The following is a 23,730-nucleotide window of genomic DNA, read 5'->3' as shown; positions in this document are numbered from 1 at the left end:
GCAATCCATTTGTCTACTTCCAAAAGCGCCTTCACATAAAAATACCAGGGGACGAAAACCGGGAAAAGCAACTATTTTAACTGATGATGCTGCGATTGAAACTACTGCTATAGAGGAAGCAACGAAACAAATGCATCAATTAAAAAAAAAACGCAAACGAGATTAAGAAACACACTAAAAAACTAAGTAAGTCAGCTAATTCATCGAAGAAAGAAGACTCGCCACAACCTGATTGTAGTACTGGTGATGGACCGACCAAATCTGGTCTAAGGAACACTAGATCAATAAAATATTACAAGTCATCAGACTCATATTAATTAAATTTTTTATTAATTTCAATTCTAATAATATAAACTGTCAATAATTTTTTTCTGAATAAAATCTTATAAATTTCTATCTAAAAGTCCATAAAAATAGGAGGGTCTGATTTGGATCAGGGTATGATCCGATTTGGAAGCAATAATTCCAAATTGGACCCGAAAAACCATTTTTACATTTTCCATTATAGTTCAACACAGATGAGAGATACGTCAAATGGAAATAAAAATGAATTAAATGATCTTTCCAACGGCATCTTTGCTCGTATGATCGGACTTTATTTACGCCTTGTAGAGAGCAAAAACTGCAAATAGGTCCGATTATTTACTACTCTCCCCTATATTTTATTATAATTGTCCTGATACAATATAATATCTCAATAATGAGATATAAAATTTTATATAAGGTACATATAAAATTAAGCTAGTTCGGAATTAAAATGTTAGATACTTTACTTATCTTTCCAAAAATAATTTATTTTCCATTATATATTTCTCCTTTTCATCACGTAACATTTTATAAGAATTACAAACATTATCGCGAATTAATTTTAAAAGCATTTAAAGAGCCATTTTTAATAAAAGCGTTGCTACTTCTCTTGATCACTTTTAATCCATCTTGCCGTCGAGCAGCCGGCACGTGCAGACGTTGCGTCTACCGGATTCGCGAATCGTACTGAATTACCAGCATCAACGGCACCATTTATCCCGTTACTTTTTGCAGAGATCCCTCTTCTCGTACGCTCGTAAATCCGACGTCGCGGCGCACGTCGACGATTTCGCACTTCGTACGACGCGGCTCCGTACAACTGCGCGTCTCTACGCGGACGACGTAACTATAGAGCGCCAAGACGAGATAGCGAGTTTATGTGCCGGCAAAATGTTCGCCCTGGGATCGTGTGTAATTCACCGGTCGGTAGAACGGCCCGAAACAGAGTGCGAGATCGTTCGTCATGCCGAGAAGTCTACGGGTCGTTCCACTCGCTCGCTGGCTGGCTGGCTGTGCTACATCGCCGTTAGCATTCCGGATGTAACTACCAAATTCATACGTTTCACTAGTATGCTTTCAGACATTCGTGCAATATCGACTTATGTTTGAATTTGCGATACTTGAGTATCGCAACTTTGGTGAGAAATACTTTACCCTTTCTTGATAAGAAATTTGCATTTTCGCTAATATTCACGAGCCTCCTCAGCGCTTTGTACATAACTTGGCAACTCCTAGCTTTATTAAATGAGCTTATACAAAACGTAAATGAACATTTATAGTATAAAATTCACAGTGGTTGAAGTAATGAAATGAATAAGATTTAAAATAAAAAATTATTTCATTAACTTTTATATTCTGCTAACAATACTCAAATAGAACTACACAGTGTTTTCATTTATATAATAGTTTAATGCCTCTGATTAAAGTTCTGGTGTCAAATTTAAGGCAATAAAATAGCTTTAAAATGTTTGAAATACGTCAATTTATTAAAAGTATTTAAAATACTTTTTTAATAAAAGCTTTGCTATTTTTCTCGATCACTTTTCAACTATCTCACCATATTGTTCCGAGTAGCTAGCACGTGCAGTTAAAACCAGATCCGTGAATCGGACCGAATTACCAGCATCAACGGAACCATTTATTACATAATTTATTTATACAATGTTCAAGGCACTTGAGGCATTTAATTCGCGTAGTTTCATTGCATCTTCCACGAAGACTATAAAACATCCCACCGAGATATTTAAACTAAACTCAGTGAATTAATTTTAATAGCGAAATTAAGATAAACCGCTACTAGTTTATCGAGAATGGATAAAATTACATCATGGCGAGATCGATTAAGACGAGGAGTAGTTTCGAAGTATCGGAAAAGAGAGAATCGAAGGCAATCGTTAAAATAATCGAATAACTCGATATTCACTTTCAGTAGAGTTCGATAATCATCGACGTTCAAAGAAAGTTAGATATTCCCTGGCAATAAGGCGAAAGTTTAACGAGCACCCGCTCGTTTCACGTTCACGCCCAAGGGTCAGAAAGACTATTCGAAAGTTTAATACCAATAAAATAATTTCAGCGCTTCCAGGTTACCACAATTATATACTTTTTTATGTTATTCGACGATAATCTTTAATGCTAATATATACTAGATCTATTATTTAATCGCAAGATTTAAAAGATATTCTTGTCTTAAAATTCTTCGATTTATATCATAACTAAGTAGTCGGTTTTATAAATATTTAAATAACATTTACTGGTACTGATATTAACATGATACTGTAAAATTGCATTCTTATAGTATTAGAATATGTTATAATTCATTTATAGTTTTCTACGTGAATGGATAAAAAAATAATCTTGGAACGGAAGCGCGTCCAACGAGAGAGGACCATTCTCTTCAGTGCGACGAGATGGGGGTTTCGGGAAATAATTTGAAATTTAATTAAAACTGCTATTTACCCGACGGATCAACGGGGGCGACAGTACGAACGATGGGAACGGGAAATGGTATGAGAGGAAACTTTTTTTTCCCGCTAAGAGTCTCCAGGCAAAATAGCCGTATGATTACCAGTAAACAGCGCGCAGAATAAAGTAATTTGCCAGCAAGAGGAACGAAATTTTCCGATTATTCCAATTTATCATTTGCTATTTTTACTATTCCCTATTTCAAGGCTATATTCATTCTCTTCGAATAATATAATATTAAACGATATACTATTCTCTTAGGTTTGTAAGAATCCTCTTCTATATACACTATTACTATTATAACAAATTAGATGGAAAAATGATAATGTAAGTTGCGCCATTTTGTTTTTTGTACAATTTTTTATTTTTTTATAGTTACGTTCAAATCAATACCGCAATTGATAATTTATTAATCTAATTTAATATAAGACATACTCTTGAAATGATTAAAACAGTTCGTAAAATGGAAAAAATTGTTTAAATGAAAAAAGACATTATAATGTGACAATCTGAATATGTGGTAAAATGGATCCTCCTTTCTATTTTTTACAGAATTTAGTTTCTTCAGGGCTATTTAGACTTACTATAAAGTTCAAATAGCTTAAATAACAAATTCTGAATTTACTGATATGATCAGATTTAGAAGTTTCTTTTCATAAATATACGTTCTTGTAGCAATACTTTTGTGTTAAACTTGTTCTTATGAATGTTTACTATGAGCACTTCTTCGCCCTTGGCAAATACCCTTAGGATCTTTTTAAAATTATTTTAAAATAGTATTTTTTAATAAAACATAATGCCCTACAATAACTTTCATTAAAAATTTCGGGGTCCACATTATTCATTTGTTAGGGGATCTTAATATAGAAACATTGATTAAAATTACATTTAGTTAATTTCCCAGCAAAAGTGTAATCAAGTTTACTTATCTTCTCAAAATAGAAGAACAGTACTTTAATAATTAAAGCGTATAAATTCATTACTTATGAACTTTAAACCATTAAACTTGACATTGAAATATAAATACGAAAAAACTTTGATGTATTACTTCGTAATAAACATAAATTGTCAACAAAAAGGTCGCACCAGTTGTGGCAGCAATTGTTTCACAATTTCGATACCTCTCTCCTGTCCTCCCTCCCCCCCCTCTCTCTCTCTCTCAAAACAAGTTAAAACCTTTTTACAAGAGATGTTAATTATAATAGAATTTAAAGGGTTCACATTAGCAGGAAAGGTCCACACATTACTACTTTTCTTTCTGTTAAAATAATTTGTGAGTTTTAAATAACGCGATATGAGTCAACGACTGCTCCGTCTGAGCAGATGTTAATGCACGCACGCGAGAGAGACGCAGTATCCTATTATCGTTCCGAGCTTTGAGCGCGTACGTGCCTTTTCCGAAGATTTACCAAAGCTTGCACCAGCTAAACTCGCAGAGGCTGCCGGCGTTTTCTCGGCACGATGCGCGGATTTGTATTCTCGGAGCGTGGTGTCGTGCGAGAGTTCGGACGACGAGCACACGCGAAGGAGAGTAGCCGGAACAACAAAGCGACGTTTCTTAGGTACCTCGGCTTACAATTAAATGCTGACTTCACACGGCTGCTTACGGTCAAAATTTATTTCCATCGCGAGGAACGGCCGGCAGCAGTCTGCTAATTATCCGCTCGTTGTTTAACCGTCGCGTAACACGTAAGGAAATGCTCGCACGCGCGACGCCAGAATGAGAACGAAGCCAAGTAGATACGAAAGTAGACGTGTATCGTTGGGGAAACTTATTTGTAATGGCATTTACAATTTCCCCTTCTACATTTAACAATGTCTCTCTCTCTATTCGTTACCGCATAGTCCTTACGGTCAACGAGAGTTTAATTCAGACGCAGCCAGCACTGTACACCTTTTGTGTCTCCGACGTGCGATTTCGCTAATGACGCAGTTTCAATGTCACGATTCTGTAGAAATGCCATGTAATTCCCGTCATGATTTTCACGTCAAGATTACCAATTGCAAACGCAACGTTTAACGAGATACCGTTGCGTATTTGCAACGCAAAATTTCGATAATTCGAGTTTCATACTACGAGAGTTCGCTTTTTCCGAAAACGCTGCATTACGAACTTATTCAGCACGTCATAAATAATTATTATTATCAGCGTGCGGTTTATCATAATTTTACCATCTATATTCTTCTTCGTGGTAATCAACACGTGTCCCCACACCGCTGTTTCCGGCACGACAGGACGGCATGTATCGTCTTAGTACTTGAGCTTGTTTCACGCTCGCCGGAACAACCACCCGCGAATTTATAAGGGCGGCCGATCGAAATAACCGCTTTAGCATCGTCGCCGGCAGCGTCGGCTGCACGGGGTCGAAATCATTCCCACGAGCATCCTTCGTTCCGGAGGTGGGATAATCAAGCGCGTTGGAGAAGGCCAGGTCGTGTACTCTCCCATCGATGAAACGAGAATCATGTTGGTTGCGACCGCGAAAGCTCCGCTGTCCGCGTGCGGGAGAACGTAAACGGATAGGCGCCAAAAAGGATTCGTGCACGCGTGTATAATTTTCGAGCAGAGCAGAGTAGAGAACGTCTTTGATAGACTTTCGAATGATGGAGGGTATAGTACATCGTCGGTATTATATCGGATATTCTTAATGCTTTTGTTTACTCCGTTAACTAAATAAAGCTACTTATAAACTCGACATCATAGCAAACAAAGATACATAAGACGTTGATCACGATATATAATTTATATTTATGATAACAGTTTAACGATTAAAAGTATGGCTCAGAAAATTGTTGTCTATTTTCTGTGCCAAAAGATTCGGGTACAAATCCGGCCAGAAAAATCGGATTTTTATTCTGTCGTCATCTCTCGGAAGGCAATGACAAACTACCGAGAATGCCACAAGAATATCCCTTGATAATTTAATTTGTCGTTCGGAATCGGTGTTAAAATATAGGTCTCATAATCCATATACCTATTTATAAAAAGACAAATATATGTAGCTTTATTTATACTCTCCGAGAAGGTTTGGCAATGACTACTAACCCACTTCCGTAAAAATAAAAAATATTATAATAAAATCTTTAAGAAAAGATAGGAAAATCAATACTTGGAATGTTTCCTTTTTCTTTGAAGAAGATTAAAGCTTGATTTGAGCAGTCACGTCATTGATAATGGTGTAAAATAATTAACATAATATAATTCAGAGAATGAAAATTAAAACATGTGTGTGATTAAATTCTAAACCCGCTGAACATTTTATATAATTTTATAGTCTCCTTTCATGCTACAGAAAATAAATTTTAAAATTCACTTTTCTAGATTTTTCAGATAAAAATTAAAAATTTTTCATGACCAATATAAAATATTTAAATTTTAACATTTAGAATCAAGTATTGTAGGAAAGTTAGCCTACATTATTAAAAATGCAAAAGAAAGTTAGTAGCATAATCAAATTTTAGATGTAAATTTAAGCCAACAAAAATAAATTAGTATTGAAAAAAAAAGAATGCAATTATGACGAAAAAGAGCGACCAAAAATGATGAATAAAATATAAATTTTAATTATTTTATTGAAATCATTTAAAGTGCGCGAGTTTTGAACTTATTTGAACGTATTTGACTATAAACGTCAGATATAATATTTAAAAAAATTATAAACAATTACATTATATGGAATAGAAGCGGTTTAAAGGAATTGTGAGCAAATCTCAAAATTCCAAACTTTTTTACATTTTCCCCTGACTTTTCCCGATTTTTCATGATCAATTTCGATTTCCCTAATGACCAAAAAAAAGTGATAGAGTTCGAAGAACCAATTAAAAACCAATTTATGTCTATATCCTTATTATTCTTAAATATTCTTAATATTTTTAAATATCTGAATTCATAAAATCCCAGTTCTAAATGTCCGTAACTATTTTCCTAAAATTATATTGTGTTGCAGTGTGTCACAGTACCATAATTACCCCGAAATGGTCTTCACTAGATATCCCAAAACGATCGATCGCGCTTCGAAAGTTCCGAAGAAGAGGATTGGGAAGGCGAAATGCAGCTGCAGCTGCAAACCCAGCGCAACATTAAGGACATACCGCAGCGAGAGCGAACCTGGCAGTATTACTCGACTAATCACTTTGTAACATGGTCGAGCTAGACTCCTTCGAGGTTGAATAAGACGAACAAGAAGAACGGGGCGTGGTAGTGGTGGTGTTTCTTGGGAGTGGGTCGAGAGTGTTGGAAAGAGGTGAGACAGGCCAACAAACCGTGCCAAGTGCCAACTTCTCTTGTTAGAGAACAATTAAGAAATGCAGCGTTGCAAGTACAGGTCGGAAAGATAGGAAGAAGCTCGATGTTTTCACACGTGCCTTCAACACGTATATACACCCGGCAAACTCTCACAATAAAACTGCTTTCTTTTTATGTGTTTCATGGATAAATTAAAATCTTTATAACATTTCCGGAAAATTACAAGCGAAAAGTAGAAATGAGAAAAATATATTGGAACACTAACAGAAGAGAAGTTAGTTGTCGGTTATAATGTCTGAGATGATATTATTATATCGTACAAACCGCGCGGCGGACACATTGCAATTTTCGTATTATATAATTTAGTTTCATTATACTTGCTAATTTTCACCAATTTTAAACTCATGCGTACGTGCGGATTTATATACTTTAATTATCACAGACCGTAGACGTTTCTGCTATATTTCAACTATCCGCAAATGATCAGAATTTTAATTAGAATAATTTATTAATAACAATTTGTCCGTATATTGCGAAACAATTAATTTGCATCCAAATGGATCACCCTCAATTCGGCTGTGTTGTTTTAATTAAGCGCGCAAAATATTCTCGATTCTATATTTGCCATGTCAATAATTGCGATCGTATCGTTTCCACCGTCCTACTATTAATAATTACGTATATACGTTTCTTTCTTTCATGACAATTACGTCCCAAACAGACATTAATTTGGTAACTACATTGCGAGATTACCCTTTTATTTAAATCATACGAGAATGCTTGTAACCAAGTGATTTAAACGTATAATTATTCGTATAATATTCACTGTATAACTAAGATAACTTTATGATAAAGAAGATAAAAATATCATTGCGACAAATGATAAGAACATGCGTTGTATCTCAACGCATGTTCGATATGTGGAAATTTGCATATATTTGTATATGATCCCCCTCAAAAGATTGCCTCCAAAATCGTACATAATTTTTACGGTAAGCCTACGGAGAGGGTATTTCCAAGTCTCACGCAACAATGTGGTTCCTGTACGATTCACATCGGTATCGGATTTGATGGTGCCATGCGGTCGTGTTACGCACGCCGGTACAGGTCGTTAGGAGGGGTGATCCCCGGCCTTTTCGTCCGACCATTACGAAGCATTAACTGGCCCTGTCGACTATCACCCCCGTAGCAACGGTTATAATACTTTTCTTTCGCTTCGGCGATAGCGCGCGGTTTCCAAGCGAAGCCAGTTTCCAATTCCCCTTTGTTGCTACGAGCTTCATCACCCTCGCCCTCGGGAGCACACATTCCCAAAACTTCCTCGCCTTCGATCAACACGTCGGTCACGAAGCACGAGAGCTGAGAGTAAAAGTTCGCGCCGTTAGATCTACCGTTAGAGAACCCTAATCATTATCATTCGTCGCTGAACGAGTTGTCACGAAACTTTTTGGAGGCAGAATGTTAGTTTCTGCAATTTCCCAGGCATCATCAGCCTGGAAATTACAATCTCGCGTAATGCACAGTCACTGTTGACAAAGACAGAACGCATGGCCAGCGCAAACATTTGGCATGGAGGTCGGAGGTCGTAATAGGACGTACCTACAGCTAGCCGGACGCAGCTGTAAAGTAATTAGCTCCGCTGTTCGGACATTCGTGCCTTGAAGGCCAGACTGCGCCTTTTACGATTTTATGCCGTCTGGTCGTCTCAAAGTAATAATAAACTTTAAAGTAATTAAGATATATCGGGCTCCAATTACGGCTAGCTCTAAGAGAGGGGCGCGATATCCTTCCTCGCACTTTTCGCAAGATATACTTTACGGCTGACGGCGCCGACTTTCAACGACTTCGATCAAAGTCACTGCGATTAATTTTACGTTGAATAAATTAGCAAGCTCAGGCTGTTAAATAATTCAAAGTCGCGCAATGTCAATATTCGTTAAATAATATAAATGATATTATGAAGTTTCGTGAAGCGAGAAAAGACAGAGTTAGATCACCCATTTTAAAAGAAAAATGTAATGTTATAATAAAAGAACGAGTGTATCTTATCGAGTGGGATGTGCTTGGTACGTTTGCATCACGACAAATGAAAACTCGTACGACTAAAAGCCACTAATTTACGTGCCGTCGTGCGATTACCATTTTTACTGCCTTTGTTCGTATTCTCTCGAATCACAATCGCAGCTTAATGTCCTTTCGACCGGATGTTCGATACAGGAGTGAAGAGAGTACATAATATACACGTATATGTTTAGTGCACGAAATGCATGCATGCGAGATAAGTACGCACGCAATTATTCACGGTGGTTTGTGCGTACGTCGCCGACGGACGTACGGACGAACTATCGCCTACAAAAGTCCGAAGTACTTTGCAAGTGTACGTACCTGACCCTCGAGATCGCGGTAATTGCGTGCGAATTCCACGACGACGGCGCGTCGGCTGCTTTTTATTGCCGGTCGTTAGTGTAATTAAATCCTCGCTGCTCACGAACGAGAGCCGAGTTGAATGTAATCGTGAATTTATACGCAAAAGAATTTATACGCGGCTAGAATCGAAACGATCTTTATACATCCGTTTTATTTCCTGCCTGTGTGTCTTTTCTCAAAAGAAATGTTTAAAAATTTATCTTATTAATACATACTCTTAAAAAAATTAATTAAAAATCATGAAACAGCGTGTCATATTTTGAGGCAAGGATATAATAAAAAATAATTAATTATAACAAATCTTACTTAAGAAAAAGCTGTAAGTTTTTAGAAAAAATTTTAATAAATCTTTAAAGATCTTCTAAAAAATTAATATACCGTTAAATAAACTTGATTGCTTGATGTGTTATCATGGAAGAACAATGCAAAAACTTTGAATAAAGAAAATAAACATTTTTCCTGCGTTCGCAGAATTACAAGATACACAATGTGCAGATTAGAGAGAAGTAACTGCAGGAGAGAAAGAAAAGTAGTCTAACGTGTTGATCAAAGAAGTGCAACAAGAAGCAAGTGGCGGTGGCCGAAGTAGTTCTTGTATCGCGGATGTGTTGATATCGGTCGTAACAATTTATTCGGTCGGTGGAGAACACGAAGGGAGAGCGCGGTTGCTCTCGGCGCGAGGTCTCGTCATCTTTTTTTTTTCTTTTCAATATCACCGTTCGAGATAAAGCGAGATTCAATTTCCTGTTTCTATCTCTCTTTTTCTCTCTTTTTCTCCCTTTCACCTGCTCTCTTCTTGCGCTCTGATCTGCGAGAACGGTTGAAGCCGTGCGGTCTGAAATTCCTGTGACGAACAGATATCGTTCCCGACTAGTCGAGAGGGTGGAGTTGAGATAACTTCGAATACGTGGAAAGGTTCCGAGGGTTCATGGAGTGCGACTTATATCGGGGATTTGGAACATGCATGTGCTCCGAGGGTAGAAGAGGGGCCAGACGATTAGGTGACTAACCCTCTGTTTGCACGGTAAAGTATTCCGATAACAGTGAGTCCCCCTATCAACGATCTGCGCCTCGTTTATTGATACAGGACAATTAGCCGTCTGCCATCGAAGCGCAACAGAGATCTTATTGAAGCCCACTTGAGATTATTGAAACGCAGTGGGGATATGATAACTTTGCCTCCCATTTAAATTCGCAATTGTCATAGAGTATAACAGCTTCGTACTGCAAACAACTTCGTAATAGATTCATGTTATTCCACTCCATTTTACTATCCATTTCACAGGACGTTTCAACATCCGTTTATTTAGCTTTATTTCTATTTATTCACAAATAGAACATAGAACGCAAACCAATATGCTTCTTTTGCGAGTAAATAGCTATTAAAATAAACAAATAGAAATGTCTGAACAAAACAGATATAATACATAATACATAATAGACAGCACTCAAAGATAATAAAATTTCGCCACTTTAAAGACACTATTTTTCTTTTTTAAATTTAATTTCTTATGTTCTCTCTAATGTTCTTCGACGGTAACAGAATATCGAAAAAAAGTGGCAGTCCAGAATAATCTATTTTATTGAAAGCGATCTGTTTCTTAAATATCTAATATCTCTAATATTAAAATGTTTTAGAAACGTGTCTAGCAGAACACATTAACTAGAGAACGATATGCTAATTCGTTAGACAATAAAAGAAATGATAATTGGCAATACTATCTCCACTATGCCGTCGTAAGATCGCGCATTTATTTCCGAAGAGTATTCGCTTCTTACGTTTACAATGTTACTTGCCGAAGTACCTGTCATTAAGAGCCAGGCTGTACGTCAACAAAAAAACGATTGTATATATCCACTTGATTTCGCGTGCGAAAGTTCCGACTGGATGAGAATACCGCAACGTACACGGATGTCTTGGCCAAAGGTAATCGCCTCGATGTAGAATCTCATTAAGCAGCGTGAAAGAGCTTAAGGAGCCGTTAACATTCGCCTCTCGAAGAGCCTCGTAGTAGGTATTCGAGGTGCAAGAATGTAATATCCGCGTGTGGTTTATAACATGACGGCCAACGACTTACCTAGCTGTAAAACTAAGCCGTAAGACGTAAGATTACGCACCGACGAGATTTCGCGTCGTTTCGGAGAGGCGGAAATAATACGCTCACGCTCGGCAAATAATATTAATTTCATCAGAAACGGTAGAATTCTCCATGTGCGGCGACCCATGACGGCGAACTTACGACAGTTATTACCGACGCTGATAATACTCTTCGTCGAGCGTAATTACTAGTACGACACCGTAATCCTTCCCGAATCATATAAATAATGAGGGAAGTATTCCCATTTCCGGTTTAATCTGCCTTGTGAAAATCTTGTGGAATAATGTGCTTATGAAAAACATTCTTAACTTGTTTATTATTACACAGAAAAAATAGTTTGGTAATAGCTACCAAATTTTTGTAATAGCTATCTAAAATAGGTTCAACCAAATATTTTCGTTAACATAACCAAAACATTTTGTTGAACCTATTTTAGGTAGCTATAATCAAATTTTTTATAAATCAATACGTTTAAAGCTGCAGAAATTTTAATATTAAAAGTATGAGAGGCTGCTTAAAAAAACAGATCGTTTCCAATAAAATCTATGGATTCTCCTGAATTATTATTGTTCTATCAATATTCTATCACTTTCGAAAAATTTAAAAAAAGAAAGATAGTAAAATTGAAATAACAAAATTTTTTATCATCTTGTCTACATTATTCAGATCGGAGTATATGAAAAAAAAAAGCAAGCAAAGCATGAAAAAAATTGTCAAAATTTTTCGCATAATTGTATAATTTGTTTCTCTGCCTTCGTTACGTATATAATTAAAATTATATGTAACAAAAATTTCAAGCAGGCCAACGTCAAAACATTCAAGCATTATATTCTCATTATCCCCTTTATCCGTTAAAATATATTCACAGTGATGAAATCGTCTTGTCTCACGAGCGCAGATATTATACTTTCGCACGTTTACACCGCCAAGTACAAAGTGTTTCTAGAGCTATAAAAGAGCGAAAAAGGATGAATAAGAAAGAAGATGAAAGAAGGAAAGATTCTACCCATTCTCTCTCTCCCTCTCTCTCTTTCGTCTCTTCCCTCTCCCTTATCTTTTTCAAAGTGCACGTAATCCTGTCGTTGGAATATCCAACATCCCTCGACACGCTCGCCGTCTTCGTGGTTCGCATATACTCTTTGTTTCGTGTTTCGTAAGTGTCGCATAGAACATCGTTCTAGCCGGAGTTTACGTCGTGAGCGGATTTATCTCTAAATAAAGGAAAAAAATTAAAGTTAATGCTACTAAAACTGCTCCTTTCGGACGAGATACGTATAAGCTGTCAAACATACACGGATCCGACTGCGAAAGCGAAAAAAAAAAAAGAAAGAACATCTGTTTAATTTAATTCACACTTGCAAAACTCTTTGTACGCGGACGGGAATTAAAGTTTGTACGAGCTCCTCGAATCCGATTAAAGTAGCGATTAAAGCAAAACTCACGCAGCGGGTTTAGGTTAAACGGCCGAAAACTCATCGTTCTTCGTTTTCTACCTGTAATACCCGGCAAGCCGCTATGCGTTCAAGAACGCTATGAGATTACGTGAAAGCGACGAAGAAGAAGTTACGAACTATTCCTCGCGCTCGTGAATCGATCGTGCCGGCTATCTTACTCGTTTGGGCACAGATTTGCACTAACACTTCGCTCGTGACTCAAGCTTCGGGATTTCGCAACAAAGTTCCCACTTTTGTGTGCACGTCCACAACGATCGCGCGAACTTGGGTCGTGTCTTCGCGTTACGCGTCGCCCTCGACCTCCACCACTACCATCGCCTTTATCCACCGTTTCTCATCCTCGACGCCACGTCTCGCGTGCTTTTTACCTTCCAGAGCAGAGAGAGAACTTCCAGAGCATCGACTGGCGAGGAAGAAAAAGAAAATAAAAAAAAACTGAAGAAGCGCAGCTAAGAACGGTACGAATAATGCATAGTAGGAATTAATCGAATCCCCCGGCACTTTTTTGCCACGGCGTCGCGTCGTCCGGCGTCGCGACGCGTTTGCAACGCATTTGCGACGCCTTGCTCGTGCGATCGGCTGAGAAGCCACTCCTCCATGCAGCAAATCAAAAGGAAAACTTGGGAGAATAATTTCCAAGAGTCAAGCTAGAGTTATTCTCCGCTCCTCTTTCACTCGGTGTACCTCAAGCAAGACACGCGGGCCTTTTCAAAGGGAATAATTCGACCGCGGTGTATCCGCGCACCGCGTACGAAAGCTCTCGGCTGATTCCGTCTAACTTCGCTGGCTTTCCAAAGGCAATGTCTCGGCATTCATGCTGACCCCCGACCACAGGAATGCGTGGCTCCGAATACCGCGTGCCGGATGAGTCTTAGCTGTGGTCGCTCATTACGCAGCTTTAACGGAAGCGATAGTGGACGAGAAAGGAAGGGAGGGAGAGGGAGAGAGAGAGAGAGAGAGAGACTAGCCAAACCAAGGCGGCATCGGATGACCGGTAGCAACGCAGTTGACTCATAGAGCTTTTAATCTCGAAAATCTTTAGGACCTTCGAGCGACCAAAGGAAAACTTTCACAGCCCGTCCGGTACTCACGACCGGCCGAACGACCACGTTTCCATTCGCTTTTCCCTTTTCTCTTTGCCCAGCTACTTCCGCAAACATCACTCGCAAATCTCTATATAGAGCAAAGAGAGCATTGCCACTCGAACTTCTCGTATTTACTGACGAATTAGGGATCTGTAATCTGCCGCGAAAAAATCGATCGCAAATATAGAAAAAAGGCAAACTGGAAAAAAATTAAAATATCGTTGCATTAAAAACGGACCATTCCGTCATTCACTGCGAATACTGAAAATCCATAGTATACGTGTGAACTATAGATTTTCAGTATTCAAAGTAAATAACGGGACGCAGTCATGTATACTTTATTTATTACATTAATAATTTTTATTATTAATAAATTACAATAAGAATAATAAATTGATGGACTCTTTCTATTAATATAATAATTGCCTCTTTTATCATGATTTATTATTAAATTTTTATTATGTTAATGTCTAATTAATTACATATTAAACATTGATAATGACCTGATCAGAGTCGAAATATTTGTTTTTGTAATGCTATTCACTTGTAACTTTTATGTTATATTATATATCATTAATTTATTGTATTTCGTAGTCCTTTTCAACATAATTTCTTTTAATCTTTATTTATTACGTTAAGTTCAAAAGATAGTTTAAGCAGTTGATCATGGAAGTTAAAAATAGACCCGTTTATTTTAGATAAAATTTAGTATCTTCAGAGACATAGTTTAATACAACAGGACATAGTCGTACGGAATTTCGTACAACTTCGTTATATGCGCACATGTACGACGGGTTACATGTCAAATATGCGTGCAAATTGGATCAGCAGATCGGTTTGAGAAGCCCGTCGAAATTAATATCCGTTCCGTTAGTTACCAGAGATCCGATACGAAGGGCTTAGAATGCATGATCGCTTCGTGGTGTAGACGCCTGCCCGCAAGTACAGATTAGATCAATGCGATGTGTTGTGCTTCAATACAGTGTATGCTGTGTACATGTATCGAGTCTTAGTGCAGCATATTCACGACGTTATCAATCAACACGTTACTCGATGACGAATCTTGTAAATAAGTTTCAGTGCGTGCTTTAACTTTCAACGGTCATCAATGTTTCAAATGACAAGAAGTGTTTGAGAAATCCGAGCATCTTATCGCAATACATAGTTTTGAAGACGATCATATAACGACTATGCGTCAATGATAAAGGTTCACAGTAATGCATTTGCGTGCTTCTTCCATACATATTTCACACCAGAATTTACGTCACGCTTTAAACATTATCGTGCAAAGTAAGATTAGACACATTCGTTTCACAGAAATTCACAATTGCCAGTTTTCCTTCAGCATTCGCGGAACGCATGACGACGAAATTAGCCGACGATAACTCCGAAACAAGTGTCGCCAAGCGCTACCAGTTGCGGGTACACCGCGTTTCACGAAGCCCCAAAACTTCGTGCCAAATATTCGCGCGAACGCGAAACCGGCATTCCGCATACACATGCGTACATCTCACCGGAAGAGCGATGCACCACAGGGACAATAACCGCGCCATTGTAATGAAAATTCCGCCATTGGCGCGACAGGAAAACAGACCGACAAAGTCCGGCCGCAAATCCTCCAAAAAGTTTCCCCAGAAAATGCTATGCTCGAGAACTCTCCAGAACGCGTAGGTTACTTGCGTAAGTGTGTGTGTGTGTGTGTGCGTGTGTGTGTGCGTAAGCGTGTTTGCTGTACGTGATGCGCTCGTAAGCAGCATGTCTCCCCAGCATGCGGTCTCTTGCTTATACGTAACACACGCAAGAACCGGCACGCACCGCACCGGCGATACTCTCCAACACTCGGCTTCCATAGCCCAACCAGCTAGCAAGGCAGTCAGCGAACCAGCCAGCCAAGCCAACCAAGCAGGCAACCGTCCGACCGACCAACCAACCGACCAACCGACCGACCATTCCACATTCCATTCGACGGCTCTCTCTCTCTCTCTCTCTCTCTCCCTCTCCTCCTCCCCCGACATCATAATGAAGTCAGCTCGGCGTTCTAAGCCCCGGTAATATCGCGTGGCAGGGCACTTCCCGAGATAATATTGGTGATGTATGCTAACGGGCATTTCGTTGCCTGGGATACGTTTTTACGTTTTTACATTCCACTCGTACCGTCCGTTCTCTTAAACGATTTAGCACGAAGCGAGAAAAGAGATGGGATAAAGAGGGGGTCAGCATCCCCCAAGAAAAACACCGGGGAATTTAATCCCTCGTGTATATCGCGGAGGAAAGTGTTTTTCGCACATATGACAAACGAGCCGTAAACCATCAATGGTTTCGTCAATTTTTACCTGAAGAAGATCAATATCTTAATTAATTCAATCGAAATAACGAAGAATAATTAAAATTTACACTTTGCGAATCATTTGAGGAAATTAATGTCGTTAATAAAACTCGTGATTTTGAAAAAGATGAGTAAAGTTCCCTGTGATTAATTTCTATTCTATTATGAAGTCTACCTGCATCAAATACGCTAATTGTATTTCATTAAACGTAGGTGCGAACGATTGAGTTTATACTCGTTCGCACAATTTGTATTGCAAATGGCTGGTCGGCACGACGAAACGTTCCCGGAAGTCACAATATTTAATTTAGAGGATTGCAAATTAATCACGATCAATATCCTGATATAAAAGTTGCACACAGCAATCGCCCATCGGTTGTCGCGATTGAAACGTGTTACAATCATTGTTATAAATAAAAAAAATAGATGGTAAAAAGTGCAAATGAAACGTACTCCATTTTCAGATAAAATTTCAATAAATGTTTACATTATTGATTATTAGCTGTTTTACATTTGAAATATCATAATAACGTGTGAAACTATACTCTCTAAAAGTGAATCAATGAATTATTACTGACATCAGTGCTACATTTATAACGGTAATCATCAGTGAATATTTACTGTTTTTCAGTAATAATACACTGGATTCATTTTTAGAAGTTATTCTAAAAATGTTTCTACAGATTGAATCTGCAAAAAATCATAACCTCTAAAAGTGAATCAGTGTATTATTACTGAAAAACAATAAATATTCACTGATGATTACCGTTATAAATGTAGCACTGATATCAGTAATAATACACTGATTCATTTTCGGAGAAACTTTTGTACTTCACGTATCTCCTCTGGTATCAATATTGACCGTGACAAACATTGCGTAATTTATTCTGCGGATTACAACTATCATGGCGTATTATCCTCTAAAACGTGTGTGGGCGTGAGACATTGTGTAAAACCCGCTTCTATCATCGGACGATAACATTCGATGAGAAAACGAAAAGTCACGATACCACGTGGCACCCCTATCGCTACGCTCTTCCGTTTCCGCTTCCGCCCGAGTCTGGCCTACCGTAACTAAAATGTACGAGCTAGGCTTTGTACACGCAAATCTTGCTAGGGAAATATTGGTTTGTGCTCATTGACCATAGGTATCCCCACCAATAATCACACGATCCTACGGTCATTGAAAAAAAAAAACAATCGTCGGTCAGTGACCGACGCACTTTTTACGTTTTACGACATATCACTGATCATTCATAATGAGATCATTATTTAGGTATATATCTGACCTTTGTGATGCCTGAGATGAGAACGACCGCAGCACGGTTGCTCGAAATATGCGTGTCCGGGATGAGCACCGGCGGGCCTGCTGGCCACGCTGGGACCCAAAAGTTGTCCCAGGACAGCTGCGAGAACAGCTGCCCTAACCATCGTTGTCATGGCGTCCGGTAGTAGCCTCTGCCTCTGCATGGTCACGGGAAAAATAAAAACACTTTTCACTATCCTTCACGTTCCTCTTTTCTTTCTCTCGATCTGTCGAGATACGATCCTCACGGTCTGTTCTACCTTCGCCAATTTCGGAGCATTTCGCGCATAGCCGTCACTCCGGTACGTCTGATCCGGGCCCTGACGAAGCTTACAAAGGACCGCGTGGGCCGCCGATACCCTGGCCTTGAATAGAAGGAGGTAGAAACTCCGGCCGCAGCGTGGTTGTTGCCCTTTGCCGCTGGCAACGACAACGACGTTCACCGGCGTGTAAAGCGTCTCTCTCTCTCTTCCTCTCTCTTTCTCTCTTTCTCTCTTTCTCGGTTCACTCGCCGTCCTTGTCCTGTTCCTGCGGCAGGTACACTCCAAGATAGAAACTCGACCGCGTGTTGCTCCGTTCAGTTCACTCTCTCTTTTTCTCTCTTCTTCTCTTTCAGCTACTCTCCTCGCTCGTTCTTTCTCTTCCACACTGCTTCAAAGGACAAAGGAATTCTCTGTCCTACACTTTTTACTCCCTGTATACAATTCGCTGCCCTTAAGTCGCAGGTAAGTCTTTAGAACGATAAACGATTTTCGTTGATGACGCAAATGTAGGTTTTTTTTACAAGATTTATTTTACTTTCCTGTAAACATCTAATATTATCTACGAGTTGGCCATTTAAATGGTTTTTATTTCATGTCAATAGTATGCATTCGTCATGCGTTCTATGATTGTTACTGTTACGTTTCTTGGCGAGGAGCACAACACTGTGGATATCCGAATCGGCTGTAAGTTACCAACTGAGAAAATCTTGGTTAACTAAATATAAAGAACGAGACGCGTACGATGGTCACATCTGTTGCTTGGAGTCGACAGAGCTGCGAACTCGGTGTCTACGGAGATGACGTTCCCTATCGTGCGTACATCCTCGCGGTGTCGGAGAACAATTGCAGACGCGACGCGTTGGCGATACACGTCCGTGCATCCGTCACAACATGATCGAGCAGTTAATTAAGCGCTGGATTGCCGAAGACAAAAGGACGCGCGTCGCGAAAACTCGTCGACCGGACTGGGTTTACTGAGCGACGACGACTGCATAGACCTCCCTCATTGGAGGCCGCGGCACGACTGTTACCCTCTGACGCGCGTTGCCGCGTTCAGTTGTGCTCGGCGTCGTTCGGTCGTCGTCGGCTTCACTCGGCTAAAGCTGTTCCAAAGTCGTGCTGCACGACTCCTATGATCCATCCACGGCCGCTGGCCGTTCTCCTCACAATCCGCGTTATGTACTCGCTCAGGTGAAGAGGCGAAGAGGCGAAGAAGCGTCAGCCCTCGATATTTCTCGTAACCCTGGCGTGCCACCCGCTCTTTTATGGCGACTATGAAAAATTTTTAGGCCGCGCGACAGAGCAGGACCCGACGGAAGAAAGATGCTCCAAGTCGGACTTTACGGCACTTTCGTGGCGGCACTGTCTGAATTATGAAGAAGCTCTGCCCTTTTTTCTTTCTTTTTTTTCCCAGAACGTCAAACGAAACGCACCGTCTTACTTGCCGTACCTTTCGACAAAGCCGATAAGCTCCTTCGATTCACGGCAAATCTACCGACGGGTTTCTCTCGCGATTATCAAACTCTTTGCTCCGCTTATCAATGAATGCAGAATATATTGATAAAAAATATATTAGAATCGTAATATTCGTAATGTATAAAAGAAAATGCGATATAAAATTACCGTCCATATATACGAAATGGCAAAATTATTATTAATTTATGCTATTTCTCTGAGATAAATATTTTAAATATTTAAGATGAAAAAAAACCTTGACTTTGATAAATTAATTTCAAGACGTTTCTACTTATTTTCTTAATCTTAGATTCTACAAGTGTTACAAATAAATTCACTTTGCAAAATAAAAATGTAATAAATATTTAAAGCAATAGAAATTTATGATAGAAAATTGAGAAAATGTAAAAAGATCATATTCATATGAAACTTAAAAATAACAGAATTAATAATTAAGCCTCGATATATATATGCATTCGGTAATGCATTTCGGTTTGATAGTTGACGCAAACGAACGCTAATTGAAGTAAAACGGTTAACATGATTATGCCGACTAAATCATTTGATTAGCGAAAATTCCGTTAGCGGTCTACTGAGTGTATGCAAATGTAATTACAATGCGAAAGCGAAATCTTGTTATTCTAGGTGACTATTCATATTATTTGTACGAAGTGAACGAGATGAAGAACGCTAAACGTGATTATACGAGTCAAATTATCGTTTTTCCTTTGGCATATCATCTATTTTCAATATCAAATCTTTCGTGAAATGTATACGACAAACAAGTGTTAAATGTCACTTCCTTCCTGTCTCGAACTAAACGAAACTGGAAAAAATAATCACGCCGTATAATCAAAATTCACTTTGCAGCTGTACTGTATTGCTCCGCCATCCGCGTTACAAAATCAATTCACATAGACATGACGTAGAGAATTTCTGAGGGGTCGAGATACACGTCCTACACCACCAACGTTCGCAACATCATGCGTACCGATGCAAGCCCGAAGGATGCTACAAGAACGAAGTCAAGCGGAGTATATGAATAAGTCGATATGCTAATGCGAAAATCCTGCGAAGTTAGCTGAGCCCAGGCTGAGCTGTAAAGAAAGTTGCGCAGCATCCAGGCCACAATACAAAGTGTCTCTTGGTAATGCGGAAGGGGAGACAATTTTGTACCCCTCCATAGACGCAGCGGGTACCGGGTATTATGACTTTAGTGAGTACAGGCCACTTTCCTTTGTTGCTTATGGGACGAGGCTATAGTGAAGGTGCAGTCTACGGCACGGCGGTAAGGGAAGTCGTAAGAATTTTAGAACAAAGAGGAAACCGTTTGGGGAGGAGGGGGAGAGCCATAGTAGAACCCACGGCTTTTCTTAGCATTCTCTCTCTCTCTCTTTGCCTCTCTTTGTCTCTCTTGTGATACGAGAGGGTCGGTCGGTCGGGTGCTGCGACCAACAAATCTACTGGCCGCTCTATTCCATTTCATTGAAATAGTTTAGAATTGCATGAGGCTACTCGGTCGTCCTCTCTTGTCGTTGTGCCGCTTCTTACGGTTGCCCTTATACTTTGCCGCAAGTTCATCTGAGGCGCCGCCTTTTCAGGACGCGTAAAAGAGCGGTGAGAGCGGGCAAATCGCCGGAAAAACCGTAAACTGCATTTCGCCGGTATCGTTCAACGTTTGAGAGATAGAGCGTCGGTGCACACGACACGAGCAGGCGCGCATGTGTCTACAAAAATCGCGTCTGTCGCGAAACACTCGAAGGTAAGAACTGTTCCACGGTGAATACGCTAAAGAAATTGCAAGAGATGCCTGATGCGTTTTATGGAAAATTCTATAGAACGTGAGTTATGTGATAAATGTCTGTTCTCTTGCGAACATCGAAATTGCACATTTCGCTCGTCTAAAAGTAACAATTCGATAAAGATCGGCATATGTCTAATATGGTAACATAAGAAGAGAGGTATCTCAGAATAGAATCGATAAAATGTTCTATTTTCATAATGGAAATTCGTGTCTTTACATTAGAAAACGATCAGTTATGCAACTCGGTGTTACGCGGTCCTTCGTTAGTTCCACTTCAATAGCGGCAAGCGTCTGAACAGTCGTAAGACGCGAGTGATGAGACGGTTTCAGCGTGGGTGATATTAAATATTCAAAGACGTCAAATCGAGTCCATATTATCCTCTTATTCCACGGAGGCGCTTCGCGCGCCTTTGAAGCTCCCACGCCTCGTTGCATCCGAGTTGCGCGAATCGACGGATCGTCCCTTTTTCGTACGAACGAATCGAAAATATTTGTCGCCACGAGGATCAACAAAATCCGTGTCCCCTAGTCGAACGTTGCTCCACATGTCTCGCGATTCCGTACGAACTTCTTGCCTTTTCATTTTCATAGTCATTCTTTCATCCTCACTCTCGTGGGAAAACACGGCACAAGTACACAAACTCAAATTACTTTCGATATATAAGATAAACAAAAATATATCGAAAATCGATAAGTTACGTTGCGTGCGGAAAGATCTAATTTTACATAAATTTTATGGCGAGAATACTCGTGACAAATAACAATATATTATCGTTATAAACTTTCACGCTTACGAAATAATCGCCACAATTATCGTCTAATACGTGTCGGCGGCTGAGAAGCATCGTTCAACCATATTGCACGCAAAGCCCCAAATAGCGCCGTAATTACCGAGCTGTCTCATTCTTATTATTCAGTGTTTCCTTCCGCCGAAAGACACGACAGCGGCGGTATCCCCGTATAATCGAGACTCGCATACAATCTTATAACCTCGATGCGTTCCTTATAACCATTTCTTCCTTCTTCGGTGTGCCCTTCTCCGCCTCTATGTCGGTCGAAAGGTGCGTTCGTAGAAGGGCAATCTGTTAAATTATACTTAATATCTATGCGGCACGGTTCTCACTTATCCCTCATCCAAAACACACGGTACGCATCGAGATCTCATCATCTTGTTTAAGGGGAACGAAACTCACAGCCCGTCGCCTTGTCCATATGGGATCCGACTAACATCTCACTTAGCTGTAAAAATCCGTATGTTTCTTTGTTCCACAAAATCCGCTTAACTACAGTTTTATCCCGTATAAAACAGCGAGCGGAGACGTCAAAGAAAAATGTTGAATTTACAAAGGCTACGCTACGCGTATGGTTCTGCTGATTTCACTTCGAAAAGAGGCATTAAATTTCGATATAAATGAATTTCCGAGTCATATGAGTTAAAAGAATATCGAGTAAAAGATTTTATATATTATATGTAGGGTATTCGGGAACTGATAATACCAGGAAGAGGATGAGTCTACATGAAAAATAAATTGAAATTGTAGAATGAATATTTTTAATATGAGGCTTTGTTTTCGAGAAAATCAATTTTAAATATTTACCGAATACGTGCGCACTTATTTATTTCTCGATTTAATGGATCTCACTATAGACTATTATCTCTGTTCACGTTTGTGTTTATTATTGTATTAGGTAATCGAAAATACTCGAAAAACAGGATATTCACGCATGATATATCTTACTTTATAAATTGTTGAAAATGTTGTCCATTCTGTCAAAATACTATTCTTTGAAGTAAATTTTTATAAACGTTTTCATAAATGTTAAGAATCTTTTTAATGTGTTCTGGTTCTATAATTTATCAATGAAATCCACACCCGACGAATATTAAAAATCATTTTTGTAAAAAACAAAATCTCATGTAAAAAAAACTTCTACGTCCTCTCTTCCCAATTGTGCCATGAGTTCGCAAACAACCTGTATGTGCGTACGTGCGTGCGTGCGTGCGTGCGTGCGTGTGTAGTACACACACACACACACACACACACACATCATTCCCCTACTTTAAGTAGGGGACATAACTATAAAAATGTTTTTCGAGTTACCAAAAATATGAATAAATTAAATTAAAGATTACTCTATCAATCATCAAAAGTAAATTAACTTCACAGTTCCATCTGTCAAATAATATTTGTGCTGTTCTTAAGATTTCCAAAGAGATTATAATATTTTCTACAAGAGTGTGACATATTTTGAATTGCATTGTTTTTATAAATAAAAAAAAGTTCTTTTATAGAAAACATTTAGAGTTAAGACTGTTTTGGTGATCAAAATTTGAAAAAGAAATGGTTTTATTTTAAATTTTGTCTTTTAACTGATCAAAGTAAACAAGAACTGTTGGTGATATTTCGAAAATTGTGTCATTTTTTTATTAATTATTCAAATTTGTTATAATTTTTTAGAATATCAAAATCGTCATAATTCAAAGGTTTTTTA

General features: G+C 39.0%; 1 protein-coding gene and 1 long non-coding RNA gene across 3 annotated transcripts in view; one reads left to right on the top strand and one right to left on the bottom strand.

The window, feature by feature from the left end:
* Sema2a (Semaphorin 2a) overlaps positions 1 to 23,730 on the bottom strand; it is a 276,914-nt gene that overhangs the window by 133,203 nt on the left and 119,981 nt on the right. Inside the window, exon 1 of one of the 2 annotated variants that reach the window (XM_011058835.2) lies at positions 17,699 to 19,211. The exons of the other annotated variant lie outside the window; for it this stretch is intronic. Coding sequence (XP_011057137.1) covers positions 17,699 to 17,879 — 181 coding nt within the window. The 5' untranslated portion in view covers positions 17,880 to 19,211. Of the gene's footprint in view, positions 1 to 17,698; positions 19,212 to 23,730 lie in introns of those variants that run through there. 2 annotated transcript variants of the gene reach the window in all.
* The window catches only part of LOC147906651 (uncharacterized), a 332,649-nt gene that overhangs the window by 225,935 nt on the left and 82,984 nt on the right, over positions 1 to 23,730 (top strand). The gene's annotated exons all lie outside the window — the stretch shown is intronic.

Source organism: Acromyrmex echinatior, chromosome 19, assembly GCF_024713525.1.
Source record: "Acromyrmex echinatior isolate Ae372 chromosome 19, ASM2471352v2, whole genome shotgun sequence".
Lineage (NCBI taxonomy): Eukaryota > Metazoa > Arthropoda > Insecta > Hymenoptera > Formicidae > Acromyrmex > Acromyrmex echinatior.
Note: the sequence above shows the minus strand (reverse complement) of the source record. Positions and strands in the feature narration are given on the sequence as shown.